This window comes from Lampetra fluviatilis, chromosome 4, assembly GCF_964198595.1.
Source record: "Lampetra fluviatilis chromosome 4, kcLamFluv1.1, whole genome shotgun sequence".
Classification (NCBI taxonomy): Eukaryota; Metazoa; Chordata; class Hyperoartia; order Petromyzontiformes; family Petromyzontidae; genus Lampetra; species Lampetra fluviatilis.
This window is the reverse complement of record NC_136278.1, coordinates 556,122-577,267: the sequence shown is the minus strand read 5'-3', so window position 1 is coordinate 577,267 and position 21,146 is coordinate 556,122. Positions and strand designations below refer to the sequence as shown.

General features: G+C 59.6%; 2 protein-coding genes across 2 annotated transcripts; one reads left to right on the top strand and one right to left on the bottom strand.

The window, feature by feature from the left end:
- The first annotated feature begins 2,898 nt into the window (after positions 1-2,898).
- On the top strand, positions 2,899-8,355 carry LOC144931428 (steroid 17-alpha-hydroxylase/17,20 lyase-like). Its single transcript, XM_078855241.1, is given in 10 exon segments — positions 2,899-3,158; positions 3,616-3,736; positions 3,938-4,079; positions 4,735-4,979; positions 5,445-5,531; positions 5,717-6,016; positions 6,355-6,524; positions 7,012-7,115; positions 8,037-8,311; positions 8,314-8,355. Coding segments are annotated over 10 exon segments (1,746 nt in total).
- On the bottom strand, positions 8,298-17,572 carry LOC144931429 (uncharacterized). The gene is made up of 4 exons (XM_078855242.1): positions 17,326-17,572; positions 13,090-13,192; positions 11,254-11,415; positions 8,298-10,500 (listed from the first exon to the last, which is right to left on the bottom strand). The coding sequence occupies exons 1-4, from the start codon at positions 17,443-17,445 to the stop codon at positions 9,473-9,475; spliced, it is 1,413 nt and encodes a 470-aa protein (XP_078711368.1). The 5' UTR covers positions 17,446-17,572; the 3' UTR covers positions 8,298-9,472.
- Positions 17,573-21,146: the final 3,574 nt, after the last annotated feature.

Genomic DNA, 21,146 nt, shown 5'->3' with positions numbered 1-21,146 from the left:
CAGAGGGGAGTAGAGGGGAGCAGAGAGGAGTAGAAAGGAGCAGGGGGGAGTAGAGGGGAGCAGGGGGGAGCAGAGGGGAGTAGAGGGGAGCAGAGAGAAGCAGAGGGGAGCAGAGAGGAGTAGAGGGGAGCAGAGAGGAGCAGAGGGGAGCAAGGGGGGGCAGAGGGGAGTAGAGGGGAGCAGAGAGAAGCAGAGGGGAGCAGATTGGAGCAGAGGGGAGCAGAGAGGAGCAGAGGGGAGTAGAGGGGAGCAGAGGGGAGCAGAGAGAAGCAGATGGGAGCAGGGGGGAGCAGAGAGGAGCAGAGGGGAGCAGAGGGGAGCAGAAGGGAGCAGAGAGAAGCAGAGGGGAGCAGAGAGAAGCAGAGGGGAGCAGAGAGAAGCAGAGGGGAGCAGAGAGAAGCAGATGGGAGCAGGGGGGGGCAAAGAGAAGCAGAGGGGAGTAGAGGGGAGCAGAGAGGAGCAGAGGGGAGCAGAGGGGAGCAGAAGGGAGCAGAGGGGAGCAGAGGGGAGCAGAAGGGAGCAGAGGGGAGCAGAGGGGAGCAGAGGGGAGCAGAAGGGAGCAGAGGGGAGCAGAGGGGAGCAGAGGGGAGCAGAAGGGAGCAAAGAGAAGCAGAGGGGAGTAGAGGGGAGCAGAGAGGAGCAGAGAGGAGCAGAGGGGAGCAGAGGGGAGCAGAAGGGAGCAGAGGGGAGCAGAGGGGAGCAGAAGGGAGCAGAGAGGAGCAGAGGGGAGCAGAGGGGAGTAGAGGGGAGCAGAGAGGAGCAGAGGGGAGCAGAGGGGAGCAGAAGGGAGCAGAAGGGAGCAAAGAGAAGCAGAGGGGAGTAGAGGGGAGCAGAGAGGAGCAGAGGGGAGCAGAGGGGAGCAGAGGGGAGCAGAAGGGAGCAGAGGGGAGCAGAGGGGAGCAGAAGGGAGCAGAGAGGAGCAGAGGGGAGCAGAGGGGGGCAGAGGGGAGCAGAGGGGAGCAGAGGGGAGCAGAAGGGAGCAGAGAGAAGCAGAGGGGAGCAGAGGGGAGCAGAGTGGAGCAGAGAGAAGCAGAGGGGAGCAGATTGGAGCAGAGAGAAGCAGAGGGGAGCAGAGAGAAGCAGAGGGGAACAGAGTGGAGCAGAGAGAAGCAGAGGGGAGCAGAGTGGAGCAGAGTGGAGCAGAGAGAAGCAGAGGGGAGCAGATTGGAGCACTGACGAGCACCGGGAGAGGGGCTGAGGAGGGACGCGTGGATCGCAGGCCACACGGAAAAGAGGCTCCGCATTCAGAAGGGAGACGGCGAATTGGCTTTTGCCTGGACTCGTCGTGGCGAGCAGCAGGGATCATTGGCGGTGGACGAGGCTGGTGACGGAATGGCAGCCCACGGAGGGGGAACGTGCCCGAGAGGACGACCACCCGTGCGGATGGAGCGACGCTGCTGCTGGCGCCAACGCGACCCTGGGGCGAGTTGGACAGCCCCGGCGGGCGGGAGGAGCAGCAGCCAGGAGAGCGAGTGGGGGGGGGGGGGGGGCTGGGAGTGGGGGGCTGGGAGTGGGGGGCTGGGAGTGGGGGGCTGGGAGTGGGGGGCTGGGAGTGGGGGCGGTGAGCGCGGTCGCCGTGCGCGTGTGAACCGTGACCGTGACGCGACTCCCCCCCCCCCCCCCCCACGTGCTATCAATGACCCCCCCAACCCAATGCTGCATCACCATCACCACCAGCACCACCAGCAACCACCATCACTCACTCACTCACCTGCGGCATCGCGGGCGCCAGGAGCTCCCTCCTCACTCGCCGCCGGCCTCTTGTGCCGCAGCGCGGGCCCCGCTGGGGTGGTGCCGAGTCCACAGTCGCACTCGGTCCCAAGCTGCGCTCGGTCATTGGGAGCGTCCAGGTGAGAGTCGGCGGGGTGCGTGAAGTGGGGCTGTTGAGTTGTGTCTGTGTACACGTATGTCTGTGTACACGTGTGTCTGTGTGTGTGTGTGTTGTGACTGTGTACACGTGTGACTGTGTACACGTATGTCTGTGTACACGTGTGTCTGTGTGTGTGTGTGTGTTGTGACTGTGTACACGTGTGTCTGTGTGTGTGTCTGTGTACACGTGTGTCTGTGTGTGTACTACTGCGGGGAGCGGTAGTGTAGCGGTGAGCACGCTGCGCTACGAACCCGGCGACCCAAGTTCGATTCCCACTCACGAGCAACACATATCTGACAAGTACCGGGCCTCCCCTAGGTCGATTCAGCCTCAAATGGGTTCCTAGTGGGATGTGTGAGCATCTCCACTGGGGAGACAAAGGCGGCCGGGCGTTGTGCTGGCCACCCACCTCCTCGTGTGCCGTACCGGCCTTAATAGGTAACAAAGTCAGAGTGATTTCCTTTTCAAATGCCTTGCTGAGCCAGTGGTGTAAATTCCACATTCCAATGACGCGCGGTGTGGAGTCGATGCATAGGACAACCGCTGTTGACTTGCCGAACAAAATGGTAGCTGTTTTATCGACCCCGGAGGAGGGATGATAGGAATGAGTGAACCCCCACCCTGACGAGGATTTGAACTTGCAACCTTGCAATTGAGAGCCGCTCGTTCTGCCACTGAGGCACGTGGCCGATGACAGTATAATACTGCGTACAGTGCTATAGGATTACTTGCATTATGGATCGGCGTATTGTTCACGTTTGTGCTAGTGCTAGTGCCTTACGCCAATAACCCTTACTCCAAGCCAGGCAGCCTCAGCAACGTCCCAGACAACACCGAGATGAGAACTCAATCTTTGATCATCATTTATTCATCATCATCGTCGTCTCGTCAAGAGTAACGACGTTCAGCTTTGTTCTCCACTCTTAAGCGGAAGCCTCCCAACGCCGTGTCGGTCTTCGGGGTAGTTTGACCATACTTCACCGCGTGGGTCTGTAACCATTACAGAGGGGGCTGTGGGAGACAACGCGATGCCGCCGCTGCTGCTGCTGCTGCTCGTGGTGGTTGTGTCTCTTCTGGTTGCATCTTCCCGCCTCTTCGCCCGCTCTCGCCCTGACCCCGGGAAGGGCAGCGGGGTTGGGGGCAGCGACAGGGCAGCAGGGCCTGCCGATGCTGCTGCTGCTGCCCTTACGGCTCCGCCCTGCCTGCCCTGCCTGCCCTTGCTGGGCAGCCTGCACGTGCTCGCCGGGCGCGGCGCTCTGCACCTGACGCTGCACGAGCTCGCCAAGCGGTAGGAGTCACGGGACCAGCGCACCTCGGGTCGATCCCCAGGTCACCCAAAGCTGCCAGGGCCCCTCAGAGGTGCCTGGGGAGGCCCGGGCCGCGTGGGGTCGGCCTCCTCATCCCACCGTCCACAGGGAGGCTCGCTCTGGGGCCCTTTGTGTGAGGCCCCCGGGGGAATCTTCCCCTCTGTGTGGCCCTGAAAGCTGACATCATTTAATGATCGCGACACTGCAGTGGTCTTCAGTCGGGCGCTCTTGCGAACGACGTCTGGTAAACCGGCAGTATTTGTTTAACGAGTCTAGCCCTGCTGATGAGACCCAAAATGTCTAGACCGGTTCAGAGACTGCCGGCTCGAACAAACCGGTTCAGAGACCGCCGGCTCGAACAATTGCTGCTGGATGTAGATGAAGCGGTGGTCTACAGCGCTGGGCTCTGCGTTCACCCGCGCCCTGCCCCCCCCCCAGGCACGGCCCCGTGTTCGCGCTGCGCCTGGGAGCGCACCGCGCGCTGGCGGTGTGCGCCCTGGGCCCCGCGCGGGAGGTGCTGCTGCGCAAGGGACGCGCGTTCGCGGGGCGAGCTCGCATGGTGAGGCCGGCGGCAGAGGCGGCGGCACGAATGTCACCACCAACATTGATCCTAGCTACCACCACCACCACTCCCTCCACTAACACCATCCTCACTAACTCCCAGACCACCGTCACCAACTCCACCATCACTACCATCCTCTATCCTCACGAACTCCATCACCGCCGCTACAATGTCTCGATGTTGTGTGCCGGGCCGCAGGTAAGCACGGACCTGGTGAGTCACGGAGGACGCGACATCGCCTTCGCGGACGCGAGCCCCGCGTGGCGCTTCCACCGCAAGGTGGTGCACTCCGCGCTGTACGGGGCCAGGCCGCCCGGGGAGGACTCCCTCCACGACATCGGTGGGCGCCGCGCTCACCACGCTCACCACGCTCGCCACGTCCACCCCCCACACTCACGATGTAAACACTCGCACCGTGATTCTGTGGACCATGCGGTCCCAGTGCCCGCGGTTCCACTCGGCACACAGCGGGCCAAGAAGAGGAGGCGGCACGGGACCACACACACGGCCTCGGGATCCATGCGTGCGCCTGGTTTTGCCAAAATCCTCACCAAAAATAAACTCTCACGTGCCGACTGCGTAACGCGCCCTGCGCGTTGGGGCGCGCTCTGGGCGTGAAGAGTCCAAGAGGCGAGGCCGGGCACCTCGCGTGTGGGAAACACCGCAGGGTGGTGGCATCGCTTGCGCGGGTCACAGTTTCGTGGCGTGATCATTACAGGGCGCGCGGTACAATTAGCGCCAGGCCCCGTGTGCCGCTAACGGTGAAGCGACTTGAGGTGGTACCGACGTCTGATCTGGTGCATGGACCAAGAGAGTACGGTAGGTGTTAGGGCACCCGGGAGGGGGGGGGGTTAGAGCTCCAGCCTGTCAACAAGGAGGCTCCCTTAGGCGAGTGGCTCACCGGCTTGCGGCTCCCTTCGTCGAGCCCCGCGGGGCAGGGGCAGGCTGCGTCGAGCCGTCACGCAGTGGACGGAGCGTGGCCGCGTGTGTTGCAGTGAGCCGGGAGGCGCGGGGCCTCGTGGCCTGCCTGGAAGCCGCTGGGCTCGGCGGGGCGCGCGCCGTGGACCCGGAGCCGTGGGTGGCGCGCGCGGTCACCGCCGCGATGCTCGCGCTCGTGTTCGGCGCCGCGGCCCCCGGGGCCCCCGAGGCCCCCGAGGTGGAGCGCGTGCTGCACTTCAACCGCGGCATCGTGGAGACCGCAGCCCGAAACCACCCCGTGGACCTCTTCCCCTGGCTCCAGGTGAGCGGAGACGGGAGAGCAAGGTGGGGGGGGGGGGGTCCTGAGAGAGAAGGGAGGGGTCATGAGAGATAGAGGTCGAGAGTCGGTGGGCCAGTGTGGAGGGAAGAGCTGTGAACCGCCGTGCGGATGTGATGAACCTCTGCGAATGCGCGCGTGCGTTTGTGGGGAGCGAGGGCGCAGTGGGTCGCGCACTGCGCTACCAACTCGGCGACCCGCGAGTTGCATTCTCGCTCACGGCCAATCAGAGTGCCGACTATTTTAACCAGTCCTGGGCCTCCCCTAAGTTGTTTCGGCCTCAAATAATGACTCTGGTATTGGGGAGTCGAACGCGATCAGGCGTGGTGTTGACCACCATTGTTATCGTGTGCCGTGTCGGCCTTAATAGGCGCTCGCTAACAGCACTTGGCCCATTCGCCTTTGTCGGCTACCCGGAGAATCCTTGCCTGTGTGCTGCGCTCCTCTCAGGTGTTCCCCATCGCGCACCTGAGGCGACTGCGCGCGTGTGTGGCCGTGCGAGACGACTTCCTGCAGCAGAAGCTCAACGAGCACAAGGTGATCGTCACCAGCACCGTCAACTTCATCATCAATTTCATCATCACCGTCATCTTCATCATCATCACCGTCATCTTCATCATCACCGTCACCATCACCACCGTCAACTTCATCATCACCACCACCACCGTCACCATCACCGTGCCCACGTGGACCGTGCTCATCATCGCGTGCGCTCGTGCCAGGCCACGGGACCCGAGCACGGAGCGCGCGCGCTGCTCTCGCTGCTGCTGGAAGCGCGGCGCGAGGCGGAGCGCGGCGAGGAGGGTGCAGAGGAGGGTGCAGGGCAGGGTGCAGGGCAGGGTGCAGGGGAGGGTGCAGGGGAGGGTGCAGGAGGCGGCGAGCCGAGCGCGCTGCAGCAGCACGCGCGCCGCCTCACCGACGACCACGTGATGATGACCGTGGCCGACGTCTTCGGCGCCGGCGTGGAGACCACGGTGACGTCACTGCGGTGGCTCCTCGCTTACCTGGTGCACCACCCCGAGGCGCGTGCCGTGACGCACACTCACCTGCACACCCGCAACACTGAACTGTATACAAAGGCAAAGGTTCTCCGTATAGCCTCAACAGACTGCTCAAGCAAGTGCTGCTAGCGAGCACCTCGCGTACTGGGGGCTGGGTGGCCAGCACCACACCCGCCCACTTGTTGTCTCCCCACTGATATTTACAGCAGGTCCTTATTTTTGGTTGAGTCGACCTCGAGGAGACCCAAGACCGGTGCAAATGTTTGCTCCCTGTTTCAGGCCGTTAGCGGGAAATCGAGCGCATCACTAACCAGTCGTCCCACCGCTCCCCCCCCCCCGTGCCACGCTCTCCCGAGCAGGTGCAGGCGCGAGTCCACGCGGAGCTGGACGTGGTGGTCGGGGCGGAGCGCGCTCCCCGCGCCTCGGACCGCGCCGCGCTCCCGCAGCTCGCGGCGGCCATCCTGGAGACGCAGCGCGTGCGGCCCGTGGCGCCGCTCCTCATCCCGCACGTGGCCATGGAGGACACCTCGTACGGGGGGTGGGGGGGGGCACGGGGGGGGGGGGGAGCGTGGGAAGACGCGAGGTGGAGGGATTAATGTGGGTACGGGGGGAGGGGACACGTGGGAAAGGGGCCAAGCGCGGAGGTATGGGGCAAAGGGTCACGTGGGCCACAGGGGGCCACTAGGAAACCACGTAGGGGGCACGGGGTCACCACAAAGGGGTCACCGTGTAATAGGGGAAGTAGACACGAGGGTGTATGGGTGGAGGACACGGGAGTGCGACCTAAACAGGACCGTGGAGGGGAAGGGATGGAGGACACGCAACGTGTATGTGCGTTGGAACTTCTTTCGCACCGTATGTAGCCAACGGTGCTAATTGGATGTGCGGGGGGATTACTGGGATTTAGGGGGGCCGGGAACTCGGGGGGCCGGGAACATGGGGGGCATGAGGACCCGATGTTTTGCTCACCCCTCCTCTCGCCTTGCCCCTACTCTGTGCACCCCCACTCCCCACAGGGTGGGGAATTTCGCGGTTGCCAAGGGAACGCGCGTGCTCGTGAACATGTGGTCCATCCACCACGACGAGGCGGCGTGGCCCGACCCCGAGCGCTTCGACCCAGGTCCACTCCAGCTCCCGTCTCCTGTCTTACATCTCCGACTCCTCCTGTCTGCCGTCTCTCATCTCCCATTTTCTGGTCCAGTTTCCCATCTCCCGGTCCCATCGCCCGGGCCGTCAGGAGCCCCTCTGCCGTTTGATCTCCGTGAGGAATGCAGTGGCCCGCGGCCCTGGCGGGCAGCCGGCACGGAGGCCCAGTCTCCGCACGGAGCCAAATAAATAGTTTTGGTCCACTCCTCCACCCTGGCCAATCGGCTGTGGTGAACCCCTGTCTACAGCTGCCGCTGGGTAGACAGAGGCAGTGGGAGCCTTGCTCCATTGTTTCAGCTGCCGCGCAACCGGCGACCTCTGGATCGCATGTCCAGCGTGCGATCCGTCGCTGTGCTGTGGCAGCTGCCTCCTGCAGCCTCCTCCCCCTCAGAGTATCACCGTGAACAATATAAATCCACCGCTTTATTGTATCATCAGCATCGCCATCGTCGTATCGCCACCACCCATCGGTGTGTAACCAAGGCACACCACATCCTTCGGTTGACCTCTCGCCGTGGCTACTCGTCACGCGCCACCGAGCCAGCAACCCGGGAGTGGTGGACATCCTTCGGATCGGTGCGCCTGGGATGTCTCTGGGGCGGCCGGGCCCCCAGTCACTGCACAACTCTCAACTCAACCCCACGAGGAGTCACGGCCTTCGCGAGGAGGCCATCAACCGACCGCGTAGCTTTACTAAGATTTCTCAGGACGCCCTCTAAATCCATCATCGACCCCCCCCCCCCCCCAATATGGGTCACGTGATCCAAACGCGACTGCCGCCCCCTCCCATTGGGTCACGTGACCCAAATTTCAGTGCCCCCCCCCCCCCCGAACCCCAAACTCTGCTAATCCAGTCTCTCCTCTCCCCATGTCGCCCTCCACCGCTCCCCACTAGGCCGCTTCCTGCGCTGGGAGGGGGGGCGGCTGCAGGCGGGGGCCCCCGAAGGTTCCTCCTTCCTGCCGTTCGGGGGGGGCCCCCGCGTGTGCTTGGGGGAGCCCCTCGCACGCCTGCAGCTGCTGCTCATGTCCGCCGCCCTGCTGCAGAGGTTCCGCTTCGAGGCCCCCCGATCCGGGGTGGGGGGCGCCCTCCTGCTCCCGGACCTGGCCGGCGAGTGCGGGGTGGTGCTGCACCCACGGCCCTACCTGCTGCACGCCGCTCCCAGGCCCCCTCCCCCCCCCCCCCAAGTAGCCGGCCACAGGGCAGGAGGCCCTAGGAGTTGATGGTGGTGTTGTACAACAATGTGAACGTGGGATGCAGGAAGAGGCAGATTTAGAAACTTTAGAGGGGAGTGGGCGGGGGGAGGGCCGTCCTTAATGAGTTTTGAATAGGGACCCACTAAAAAAACCCAAAAGGGAGAGGATGGCATCCTCACTAGGGACCGTGGGCAAGGTGGCCAGGATATGGCAGTATAGCAAGTGGGCACGCGGAACCCATCCGTGCGGACCGTGGGAACGTCGGCCCAACATCCCCAGGGGCAGGACCCTCCTGATGCACAGCGAGCCTCTCCTGGATTGCCAAGGATCAAAGTGCGTAGGTAAATAAATGACTATACTGTAGTAATAATGTTATCGTTATTGTTGTTATATCGTGTCCCCTCTATTTGTATGGGCCACCCTCCTCTCGAGATACTTGCCCCCCCACACCTTATGAAGCGTTAACATGCAATGACAGAACACTTTTCATTTCCACGGCGACCGCATCTCCAGCTGCCGAGTCTAACGGCCGCATTTCACGGGGAGGGGCTGCGAGTGTGGGGGGGTCGGGGGGTCGGGGGGTGGAGGCAGGAGTGGGTGACCGCGGCCCGCAGTTCACCCCCCACTCTCCGCGTTTCCGAGGATCGTGCCGCTACGCGTTGTCGGGCGCGTCGTCCGACGTTCCGCTCCACGTGCCGGGAGCAGCTTCGGGAGCCCCGAGCGTTCCGTGGCCCGGACCTAGCGATCGGGGTCGAGAACTCGCGACGGCGAATACTCGCGAATACGCGAGCGCTCATTAATTCGGCACATAGAGCGGAACGTCGGACATCGTGCCAAACAGCACGCGGCGGCACGGCCCCCGCACGAGAACAGATAGTGACCACGAGCCAGCGCATTCCACATTCATATGACGGGAGCCTCTGTACCACAGCCACTGCACGAGTGTCGCTATTAAGTTTACCGACCCCCCTTGAGATAATGATGATGGTGGGGTGGTTGTTGGGGGGCCCCCCGATTAGAATCCCAGCCAGGGTTTGAACTTGCAACCTTCCGATTGCGAGGCCCAGGTCAGGTTTTGTGGGGGGCCCTGCAGTCCAAGAGTTGGCGCAGGACCGGCTTATCATTGGTAGGGGGCTGTCAAGGGGTCCTCGCCAGCTGGCTGCTTTGGGAGGCGCTCGCCTGCCCCCCATTGTGGGCCTTGGCGCCCAGCTCTGCGGCGAGTCTCCCATGCACGAGTGCCACCTCTTTATCCTTCTCCATGACCTCGTCGTCACCATCATCATCGTCACCTACAGGGTCAGGAGGTCGGATGTCGATCCCAGAATCTCCGGTCAGTCGGCGGTGACGAAAATGATCCGTTTCTTCACCATCATCGTCATCGTCGTCGTCGCCACACCCAAACTCTCCCCCTCCTCCATCATCACGATCATCGTCATTGCCATGGTTACCAGGCGGTTCCTCCTGGTGTGTCATGGTCCTGCTCTCCTCTCCATCGGTGATCTCCACAGTGACGTCGAGACGAGGACAGAAGCGCGCTCGCTTCTTGCCGGAACCGGGCCGTGGGGTCACGCTTTGAGTCACGCTTTGGGTCACGCTCGGGGTCACGTTCGGGGTCACGCTCGGGGTCACGTTCGGGGTCACGCTCGGGTTTGGGGTTGAGGCTGGGGTCGGGGTTGAGGCTGGGGTCGGGGTCGAGGTCAGGGTCACTGCTACTTCCTTATCGCGGCTCGGCTCCACGCCGCACACTTCTCCGCCAGCACCTTGTCCTGCACCCTGCTCGCCGTGCTCCTCCTCCTCCTCTGGACCCCTCATCACCGGGGGTTCACAGCCCCCCTCATCATCCTCGGAGGTCGCGCTCCAAGTGGCGGTGGTGGCGGCCGGAGAAGAAGGAGGAGAAGGCGGCGGAGGGGCGGGAGGAGGAGGAGGGGAAGCAGAGGGGCGGTAGTCGCTGGGGTCCGTGTGGGGTTCGGGGGAACTGTCTGCACGGTGAAGTATGACCATGGCCCCCCCCAGGCTGGAGTCGGAGCTGGCCGTGGGGGGGGGGCCCACATCGAGCCCCCCCTCCTGCTGGGGGCCCAGTTCGCTGTAGGGGGGCGGCGGTGACGTGTCGGCCTGGGTCAGGATGGCCTCCTCGTAGGGCGGCAGGTTGCATACGGCCATGAGGCCTGGACAGATGAAGCATCAACATGAACAGCAACATGAACAGCAACATAATCAACATCAAAACAACATCGACAATGTCACCCAACAACATCATCAACATAACATCAACAACAAAATTCACCACTCACGCCTATTCTACCAAGACGTACTTGGTCAGCATGCAAGAGTAGGCCAAATACCCTCTGGAGGGGTTCTCGACCTGGTTAAGGCTCTCATCTGGTTAAAATGCACTCATGCGTGGGGGTGATAGCGCATGTGTGCGCACGTTTCTGATTGTGTGCCCATGCCAATGTGTGTGCTCCTGTGTCTTTGTGTCACTACTGGCACAGTGAGGAGCACAGCTGGTGCATGTGCCAGTCATTTAAGTGAACCCATGGCACCTGGGTCTCTTCTGTCACCTCCTGCCAGCGGGCCTTGACACTTCCCGTAGCCTCACGGTGCACCTAGCCTGGCACAGGTGCCGTTCTGACGTCACCGTGTGGAATGGTGGCTGTTGTTGTATTCTTGCACGTACCCCCATTTGTGTGTGTTCGTGTGTGTCGCCTCAAATGAGCACCTGGTGCGATGTTTAGTGGACATCACCACTTTGGAGACAAAGGCGGCCGGGCGTAGTGCTGGCCACCCACCCCCTCATGTTCCGTGCCGACCTTCATAAGTGCTACTCGCTAACAGCCCTTGGCCCAACAGTTTGTTCAGGCTATACGGGGGATCTTTGTCTGTGTGTCTCTGTGTGACCATGCCCGTGCGCCACTCACGTATGTCGAGTGGGGGGCCCGGGTAGTTGCAGGCCCCCCGGTAGGCGAGCATGTCGATGCGGCGCTGCCTGGCGCGCTGGTGCGAGCGCAGCTTCGAGCGCCGGTGCCGGTAAGCGCAGCAGCAGCTCAGCACCACGACCAGCGTCCACAGCAGCCAGAACCCTGGGGGGCACGGCGGCAAAGAGAGGCCAACGCCTTCCCGGACCTCGCCCTCAAGACGATCGATGCAGTCTCAAGCGAGACATCGCGCTATCCGACCACTGCTGAATCTGTCTTCGAATTCTCTCAAAAATCTATTCTGAATTGTAAACAGTTAGTATTTCCACATCCAATAAATATTCTCTAGGGTCTCTCGGGTATTCTCTGAACACTCTCTCTGGGGTCCCCTGTGTAAGGTGGTGGCCGCTGCCAGCCACTGGGAGCGGTACTACACTCACACCGCAGTTCGTCGTAGTAGTAGGTACTCACACCACAGCTCGTAGTAGTAGTAGGTACTCACACCACAGCTCGTAGTAGTAGTAGTAGGTACTCACACCACAGCTCGTAGTAGTAGTAGGTACTCACACCACAGCTCGTAGTAGTAGTAGTAGGTACTCACACCGCAGCTCGTAGTAGTAGTAGGTACTCACACCGCAGCTCGTAGTAGTAGTAGGTACTCACACCACAGCTCGTAGTAGTAGTAGTAGGTACTCACACCACAGCTCGTAGTAGTAGTAGTAGGTACTCACACCACAGCTCGTAGTAGTAGTAGGTACTCACACCACAGCTCGTAGTAGTAGTAGTAGGTACTCACACCGCAGCTCGTAGTAGTAGTAGTAGGTACTCACACCGCAGCTCGTAGTAGTAGTAGGTACTCACACCACAGCTCGTAGCAGTAGTAGTAGGTACTCACACCACAGCTCGTAGTAGTAGTAGGTACTCACACCGCAGCTCGTAGTAGTAGTAGTAGGTACTCACACCACAGCTCGTAGTAGTAGTAGTAGGTACTCACACCGCAGCTCGTAGTAGTAGTAGTAGGTACTCACACCACAGCTCGTAGTAGTAGTAGGTACTCACACCGCAGCTCGTAGTAGTAGTAGTAGGTACTCACACCACAGCTCGTAGTAGTAGTAGTAGGTACTCACACCGCAGCTCGTAGTAGTAGTAGTAGGTACTCACACCACAGCTCGTAGTAGTAGTAGTAGGTACTCACACCACAGCTCGTAGTAGTAGTAGTAGGTACTCACACCACAGCTCGTAGTAGTAGTAGGTACTCACACCACAGCTCGTAGTAGTAGTAGTAGGTACTCACACCGCAGCTCGTAGTAGTAGTAGTAGGTACTCACACCACAGCTCGTAGTAGTAGTAGGTACTCACACCACAGCCCGTAGTAGTAGTAGTAGGTACTCACACCACAGCTCGTAGTAGTAGTAGGTACTCACACCACAGCTCGTAGTAGTAGTAGTAGGTACTCACACCACAGCTCGTAGTAGTAGTAGTAGGTACTCACACCACAGCTCGTAGTAGTAGTAGTAGGTACTCACACCACAGCTCGTAGTAGTAGTAGTAGGTACTCACACCACAGCTCGTAGTAGTAGTAGTAGGTACTCACACCACAGCCCGTAGTAGTAGTAGGTACTCACACCACAGCTCGTAGTAGTAGTAGGTACTCACACCACAGCCCGTAGTAGTAGTAGGTACTCACACCACAGCTCGTAGTAGTAGTAGGTACCAGAGGTGGGACAAAGTCATTGTTATGCAAGTCCAAGTCGAGTCGCAAGTCATCAAATTCATGACTCGAGTCTGACTCGAGTCCAAGTCACATGACTCGAGTCCACACCTCTGGTAGGTACTCACACCACAGCTCGTAGTAGTAGGTGCAGCAGCCGTTGTCTCCGCAGCAGTGGCCACTCTCGCAGTAGTACTGCTGCTCGTTGAGACCCAGACACACGTCCTTGGCCTGCGGGGGGCACGGGGTGGGTGGAGAAGGTGGGAGCCGAGGGTGGGAGCAGGGGATGGGAGCAGGGGATGGGAGCAGGGGGTGGATGCAGAGGGTGGGTGTAGAGGGTGGGAGCAAGGGGAGGGAGCAGGGGGTGGATGCAGAGGGTGGGTGTAGAGGGTGGGAGCAGGGGATGGGAGCAGGGGAGGGAGCAGGGGGTGGGTGTAGAGGGTGGGTGCAAGGGGAGGGAGCAGGGGGTGGGTGCAGAGGGTGGGTGCAGAGGGTGGGTGCAGAGGGTGGGTGTAGAGGGTGGGTGCAAGGGGAGGGAGCAGGGGGTGGATGCAGAGGGTGGGTGTAGAGGGTGGGAGCAGGGGATGGGAGCAGGGGAGGGAGCAGGGGGTGGGTGTAGAGGGTGGGTGCAAGGGGAGGGAGCAGGGGGTGGGTGCAGAGGGTGGGTGCAGAGGGTGGGTGCAGAGGGTGGGTGTAGAGGGTGGGTGCAAGGGGAGGGAGCAGGGGGTGGATGCAGAGGGTGGGTGTAGAGGGTGGGAGCAGGGGATGGGAGCAGGGGAGGGAGCAGGGGGTGGGTGTAGAGGGTGGGTGCAAGGGGAGGGAGCAGGGGGTGGGTGCAGAGGGTGGGTGCAGAGGGTGGGTGCAGCGGGTGGGTGCAAGGGGTGGGAGCAGGTGGTGGGTGCAGGGAGAGCGTGAGGGTATTGGGGTCAGAGCTCGAATCAGGGCGTGGGCTCGTGGCAGGGTTGGATGTCCTTGTCGGGGTCGGAGGGTGGGGGCTAGAGATCGGGTTGGGGATCAGCAGTGAAGGTCAGGGTTAGAAGTTAGGGTCAAGGTGTGGGTTGGGGCTAGGGTCAAGGTGTGGGTTGGGGCTAGGGTCAAGGTGTGGGTTGGGGTTAGGGTCAAGGTGTGGGTTGGGGGTTAGGGTTCAGGTGTGGGTTGGGGCTAGGGTCAAGGTGTGGGTTGGGGCTAGGGTCAAGGTGTGGGTTGGGGTTAGGGTCAAGGTGTGGGTTGGGGCTAGGGTCAAGGTGTGGGTTGGGGCTAGGGTCAAGGTGTGGGTTGGGGCTAGGGTCAAGGTGTGGGTTGGGGCTAGGGTCAAGGTGTAGGTTGGGGCTAGGGTCAAGGTGTGGGTTGGGGCTAGGGTCAAGGTGTGGGTTGGGGCTAGGGTTAAGGTGTGGGTTGGGGCTAGGGTCAAGGTGTAGGTTGGGGCTAGGGTCAAGGTGTGGGTTGGGGCTAGGGTCAAGGTGTGGGTTGGGGCTAGGGTCAAGGTGTGGGTTGGGGCTAGGGTCAAGGTGTAGGTTGGGGCTAGGGTCAAGGTGTGGGTTGGGGCTAGGGTCAAGGTGTGGGTTGGGGCTAGGGTAAAGGTGTGGGTTGGGGCTAGGGTTAAGGTGTGGGTTGGGGCTAGGGTCAAGGTGTAGGTTGGGGCTAGGGTCAAGGTGTAGGTTGGGGCTAGGGTTAAGGTGTGGGTTGGGGCTAGGGTCAAGGTGTAGGTTGGGGCTAGGGTCAAGGTGTAGGTTGGGGCTAGGGTTAAGGTGTGGGTTGGGGCTAGGGTCAAGGTGTGGGTTGGGGCTAGGGTCAAGGTGTGGGTTGGGGCTAGGGTTAAGGTGTGGGTTGGGGCTAGGGTTAAGGTGTGGGTTGGGGCTAGGGTTAAGGTGTGGGTTGGGGCTAGGGTCAAGGTGTAGGTTGGGGCTAGGGTTAAGGTGTGGGTTGGGGCTAGGGTCAAGGTGTAGGTTGGGGCTAGGGTTAAGGTGTGGGTTGGGGCTAGGGTCAAGGTGTAGGTTGGGGCTAGGGTCAAGGTGTAGGTTGGGGCTAGGGTCAAGGTGTAGGTTGGGGCTAGGGTTAAGGTGTGGGTTGGGGCTAGGGTCAAGGTGTGGGTTGGGGCTAGGGTCAAGGTGTGGGTTGGGGCTAGGGTTAAGGTGTGGGTTGGGGCTAGGGTTAAGGTGTGGGTTGGGGCTAGGGTTAAGGTGTGGGTTGGGGCTAGGGTCAAGGTGTAGGTTGGGGCTAGGGTTAAGGTGTGGGTTGGGGCTAGGGTCAAGGTGTAGGTTGGGGCTAGGGTTAAGGTGTGGGTTGGGGCTAGGGTCAAGGTGTAGGTTGGGGCTAGGGTCAAGGTGTAGGTTGGGGCTAGGGTTAAGGTGTGGGTTGGGGCTAGGGTCAAGGTGTGGGTTGGGGGTTAGGGTCAAGGTGTGGGTTGGGGTCAGGGTCAAGGTGTGGGTTGGGGCTAGGGTCAAGGTGTGGGTTGGGGGTTAGGGTCAAGGTGTGGGTTGAGGCTAGGGTCAAGGTGTGGGTTGGGGCTAGGGTCAAGGTGTGGGTTGGGGGTTAGGGTCAAGGTGTGGGTTGGGGCTAGGGTCAAGGTGTGGGTTGGGGGTTAGGGTCAAGGTGTGGGTTGAGGCTAGGGTCAAGGTGTGGGTTGGGGCTAGGGTCAAGGTGTGGGTTGGGGCTAGGGTCAAGGTGTGGGTTGGGGTTAGGGTCAAGGTGTGGGTTGGGGGTTAGGGTTCAGGTGTGGGTTGGGGCTAGGGTCAAGGTGTGGGTTGGGGCTAGGGTCAAGGTGTGGGTTGGGGTTAGGGTCAAGGTGTGGGTTGGGGCTAGGGTCAAGGTGTGGGTTGGGGCTAGGGTCAAGGTGTGGGTTGGGGCTAGGGTCAAGGTGTGGGTTGGGGCTAGGGTCAAGGTGTAGGTTGGGGCTAGGGTCAAGGTGTGGGTTGGGGCTAGGGTTAAGGTGTGGGTTGGGGCTAGGGTCAAGGTGTAGGTTGGGGCTAGGGTTAAGGTGTGGGTTGGGGCTAGGGTCAAGGTGTAGGTTGGGGCTAGGGTTAAGGTGTGGGTTGGGGCTAGGGTCAAGGTGTGGGTTGGGGCTAGGGTCAAGGTGTGGGTTGGGGCTAGGGTCAAGGTGTGGGTTGGGGCTAGGGTTAAGGTGTGGGTTGGGGCTAGGGTCAAGGTGTAGGTTGGGGCTAGGGTTAAGGTGTGGGTTGGGGCTAGGGTTAAGGTGTGGGTTGGGGCTAGGGTCAAGGTGTAGGTTGGGGCTAGGGTCAAGGTGTAGGTTGGGGCTAGGGTTAAGGTGTGGGTTGGGGCTAGGGTCAAGGTGTGGGTTGGGGGTTAGGGTCAAGGTGTGGGTTGGGGTCAGGGTCAAGGTGTGGGTTGGGGCTAGGGTCAAGGTGTGGGTTGGGGCTAGGGTCAAGGTGTGGGTTGGGACTAGGGTCAAGGTGTGGGTTGGGGCTAGGGTCAAGGTGTGGGTTGGGGCTAGGGTCAAGGTGTGGGTTGGGGCTAGGGTCAAGGTGTGGGTTGGGGCTAGGGTCAAGGTGTGGGTTGGGGCTAGGGTCAAGGTGTGGGTTGGGGCTAGGGTCAAGGTGTGGGTTGGGGCTAGGGTCAAGGTGTGGGTTGGGGCTAGGGTCAAGGTGTGGGTTGGGGCTAGGGTCAAGGTGTGGGTTGGGGCTAGGGTCAAGGTGTGGGTTGGGGCTAGGGTCAAGGTGTGGGTTGGGGCTAGGGTCAAGGTGTAGGTTGGGGCTAGGGTTAAGGTGTGGGTTGGGGCTAGGGTCAAGGTGTAGGTTGGGGCTAGGGTTAAGGTGTGGGTTGGGACTAGGGTCAAGGTGTGGGTTGGGGCTAGGGTCAAGGTGTGGGTTGGGGCTAGGGTCAAGGTGTGGGTTGGGGCTAGGGTCAAGGTGTGGGTTGGGGCTAGGGTCAAGGTGTGGGTTGGGGCTAGGGTCAAGGTGTGGGTTGGGGTTAGGGTCAAGGTGTGGGTTGGGGCTAGGGTAAAGGTTTAGGGCCAGGTCTAGGATTGGCGGGCGGGATTAGGGTTCGGGGTTTTAGGGCTTTAGTCTGCGGGATGTACAGTAGCACTGTACTGTATACGAATTGGCAGCGGTGCTGCTGTTGCGGTAACATCGCAACCCGGATGGGTTCCCTCTATGGGGTCCTCTCTGTGGGATCCTATGGGGTCCCTTCCCGGGTTACCCTCTCGAGGATGCCCTCTCCAGGGTCTTCTATGGTTCCCTAAAAGGGGTCCTCTTTTCAACATCCCCTCTCTCGGCTCCCCTCTATAGGGATTCCTCGACGTTACCCTAGGATCACCTCGGGTCCCATCTGTAGTATCCCCTCTCTAGGTCCCCTCTGTGGGATCCTTGCCACTACATCCCCTCTCCCGGATGCCCTTTGCTCACCTCGCAGCGGGCGAGCCGCGGCCACAGCGAGTCGCACAGCACCAGGGCGAGGAGCGCCGACAACCAGGTCCCTTCGGCACCCCCTCGCCGGGGTCTCTGCCCCCTTGGAAAGACCCCCATGGCCGGCAGTAGCAAGGGCAGGGGAAGGGCAGCCCTCTGCTTCCCACGCACACGGGGTTGCTGCTGCTGCTGCCGCCGCTGGTGCTGGACTCCGCCGCCCGCCGCACACGTGCGCGGAGACCCGGCCTGGCCGCCAGGGGGCGCCCGCGACGGGGGTTCGCTTATCCCGGCTGGGAAATCTACAACGCCGCCCCGCATACCGAGAACGGCGCGGCGGTTATGCACCTCACATTTGCTAGAGCGGATAAGCGCGGGAGATTCTCGCCACCACCGCGGGCTCGCTGCGTCCCCTCCCGGTGCAACGGCTCCTCTCTCTATGGGGTCTCCTCTCTATAGGGTCTCCCCTCTGTGGGGTCTCCCTCTGTGGGGTCTCCCCTCTGTGGGGTCTCCCCTCTGTGGGGTCTCCTCTCTGTGGGGTCTCCTCTCTATAGGGTCTCCTCTCTGTGGGGTCTCCCCTCTGTGGGGTCTCCTCTCTGTGGGGTCTCCTCTCTGTGGGGTCTCCTCTCTGTGGGGTCTCCTCTCTGTGGGGTCTCCTCTCTGTGGGGTCTCCCCTCTATGTGGTCTCCTCTCTGTGGGGTCTCCTCTCTGTGGGGTCTCCTCTCTGTGGGGTCTCCTCTCTATAGGGTCTCCTCTCTATGGGGTCTCCCCTCTGTGGGGTCTCCTCTCTGTGGGGTCTCCCCTCTGTTGGGTCTCCTCTCTGTGGGGTCTCCTCTCTGTGGGGTCTCCTCTCTGTGGGGTCTCCCCTCTATGTGGTCTCCTCTCTGTGGGGTCTCCTCTCTGTGGGGTCTCCCCTCTGTGGGGTCTCCCCTCTATGGGGTCTCCCCTCTATGTGGTCTCCTCTCTGTGGGGTCTCCTCTCTGTGGGGTCTCCTCTCTGTGGGGTCTCCTCTCTATGGGGTCTCCTCTCTGTGGGGTCTCCTCTCTGTAGGGTCTCCCCTCTATGGGGTCTCCTCTCTGTGGGGTCTCCTCTCTGTGGGGTCTCCCCTCTATGGGGTCTCCTCTCTATGGGGTCTCCCCTCTGTGGGGTCTCCTCTCTGTGGGGTCTCCTCTCTATAGGGTCTCCCCTATGGGGTCCTCTCTTCAATGTCCCCTTCTCTATGGGGCCCTCGCTGTAGGGATCCCCCCCTATAGGGCCCCCTCTCCACCCCCCACCCCTTCTATAGGGCCCCCTCTCCAGGGTATCCCCTCCAGGGTGGCACTGACTCCACGGGAGTTAAAACTAAACTCTGTTTATGTGCTATGGGAACCTCATTTGCCAGTAAAAATATGATAATTGGTTCTTTACCCTTCTATCTGGCAACAAAACTGACACCTTTTTACAAGGAGTCATGTTTGCATAGACCGCAATACCTGCAGTCATAATACAAACAAAAGAACATAACTCTGATAATGTGCACTGTCCTTAAAGTTGATTGATCCACACCCGAGACAACTTTCCTTAGAGCCTAGTCTCATATGGGTTGGACCAGATGACGCCAGAAGGCGCACAACTCAAAGACAATGCACCATCAGAGTATGAGAGCTCGGGGCAAGCATCTACACTATGGGAACCTCATTTGCCAGTAAAAATATGATAATTGGTTCTTTACCCTTCTATCTGGCAACAAAACTGACACCAGTTTTGTTGCCAGATAGAAGGGTAAAAAACCAATTATCATATTTTTACTGGCAAATGAGGTTCCCATAGTGTAGATGCTTGCCCCGAGCTCTCATACTCTGATGGTGCATTGTCTTTGAGTTGTGCGCCTTCTGGCGTCATCTGGTCCAACCCATATGAGACTAGGCTCTAAGGAAAGCTGTCTCGGGTGTGGATCAATCAACTTTAAGGACAGTGCACATTATCAGAGTTATGTTCTTTTGTTTGTATTATGACTGCAGGTATTGCGGTCTATGCAAACATGACTCCTTGTAAAAAGGTGTCAGTTTTGTTGCCAGATAGAAGGGTAAAGAACCAATTATCATATTTTTACTGGCAAATGAGGTTCCCATAGTGTAGATGCTTGCCCCGAGCTCTCATACTCTGATGGTGCATTGTCTTTGAGTTGTGCGCCTTCTGGCGTCATCTGGTCCAACCCATATGAGACTAGGCTCTAAGGAAAGCTGTCTCGGGTGTGGATCAATCAACTTTAAGGACAGTGCACATTATCAGAGTTATGTTCTTTTGTTTGTATTATGACTGCAGGTATTGCGGTCTATGCAAACATGACTCCTTGTAAAAAGGTGTCAGTTTTGTTGCCAGATAGAAGGGTAAAGAACCAATTATCTGTTTATGTGGCCAGGTAATGCCTACAGGTAATGCCTACAGGTAATGCCTACAGGTAATGCCTACAGGTAATGCCTACTGAGGAAGCGACCTGGCCACAAATGTCAGACCAACGAAGTGGCTCACCATCGTGTGGAAATTGACATCCGCCAAATACTCTGAACGCGTGGTGATGTTGATTCTAAATGTGGAGGGAAACCCCCGGAGGGTCCGGAGAAAAATCCACGCGACCACGGAGAGAACACGCGAACTCCGAATATGACATGGGAGTTCTTGACCAGTGTGGCATGATGATGATGGTGGTGGTGTGGGTTCGTTTAAATGAAGATAGCTGTGAACGAACCGCAAGAGATGTGGGTGAACATAGGAGTACGGTACAACGGGTGGTGGTGTTGCCCTGCCCTGCTTAGCTTCCTGCATCTGTCTCAGTGGCGCGCTGCGGGTGGCAGTCCTCGCCTAGGGGACTCCCCAGTGGCACGTGGCCCTACGCGGCACAAGGCGCACACTGCCAGTCAATCGCCGCGTTATTATGAAACGTGATAAAAAAAGAAACAAATGTATTGTAACATTGTGTAAATGTTTAGCCTCTTGTCATTCCACTGCTGGACGAAGGCCTCCTCACGCCGTGTCGCGTTCATGGGTGTTGTTTTGATCATACGGTTGAACTTCTTTCGCACCGTACGTAGCCAACCGTGCTAATCGGAGGTGCGGGGGAAGGACAAGAAACTAAACACAACAATCTGATTTAAATAAATGAGTTTTCACTTGAGGTTTAAAAGTGCGTAGCTCCAGCGGCTTCCTGTGAAGGTGCGGGCAGGGCCCCGTGTTGATGCGCGTTAACCACGACGCCACCGCTCGCTCCACAACATTCACCAAGGTAAAGGCGATGCCCTGCAATCGCCCACTAACGCCCCTGCTGGAGAGAGCCCCTCTAGAGGGCACTTTGGCCGACTTTTCCACCAACTATGATTCTCTCAAAGTGCCTCGATCCGGTCGTGAGCCAGTGGTGCAAATTCCAGATGCCAGTGGCAGGGAAGAGTGGCTAACATTGACTTCATTAATCAAGATCGTCATGTTTTTTCTAGATTTGAAGCTTTCGTTACTGCAAGGATTCATACTCTTAGGTTTTTTCGGTAAAGTGACGTAGAGAAAAATAAATAATAAACATAATAGCAATAATAATAGAAATATTTTATAATAATAGAAATAATACTAGAAATACAATGATTATAATATTTTTATTTCTATTATTTTAACTTTTATTTATTTATTTTTACCTACGTGACTTCACCGACAGAAGCCTAAGGGTATAACATCGTCATGGTCTACGCACTGCTGGATGAAGGTCTCCAGACGCTCACGGCCCCGTGCCGCGCAGTGTTGGCGACTGTCAGGCTGGCTGGCGAGGTCTCGCGGCGACACGAGGCTGGGTTCGAGAC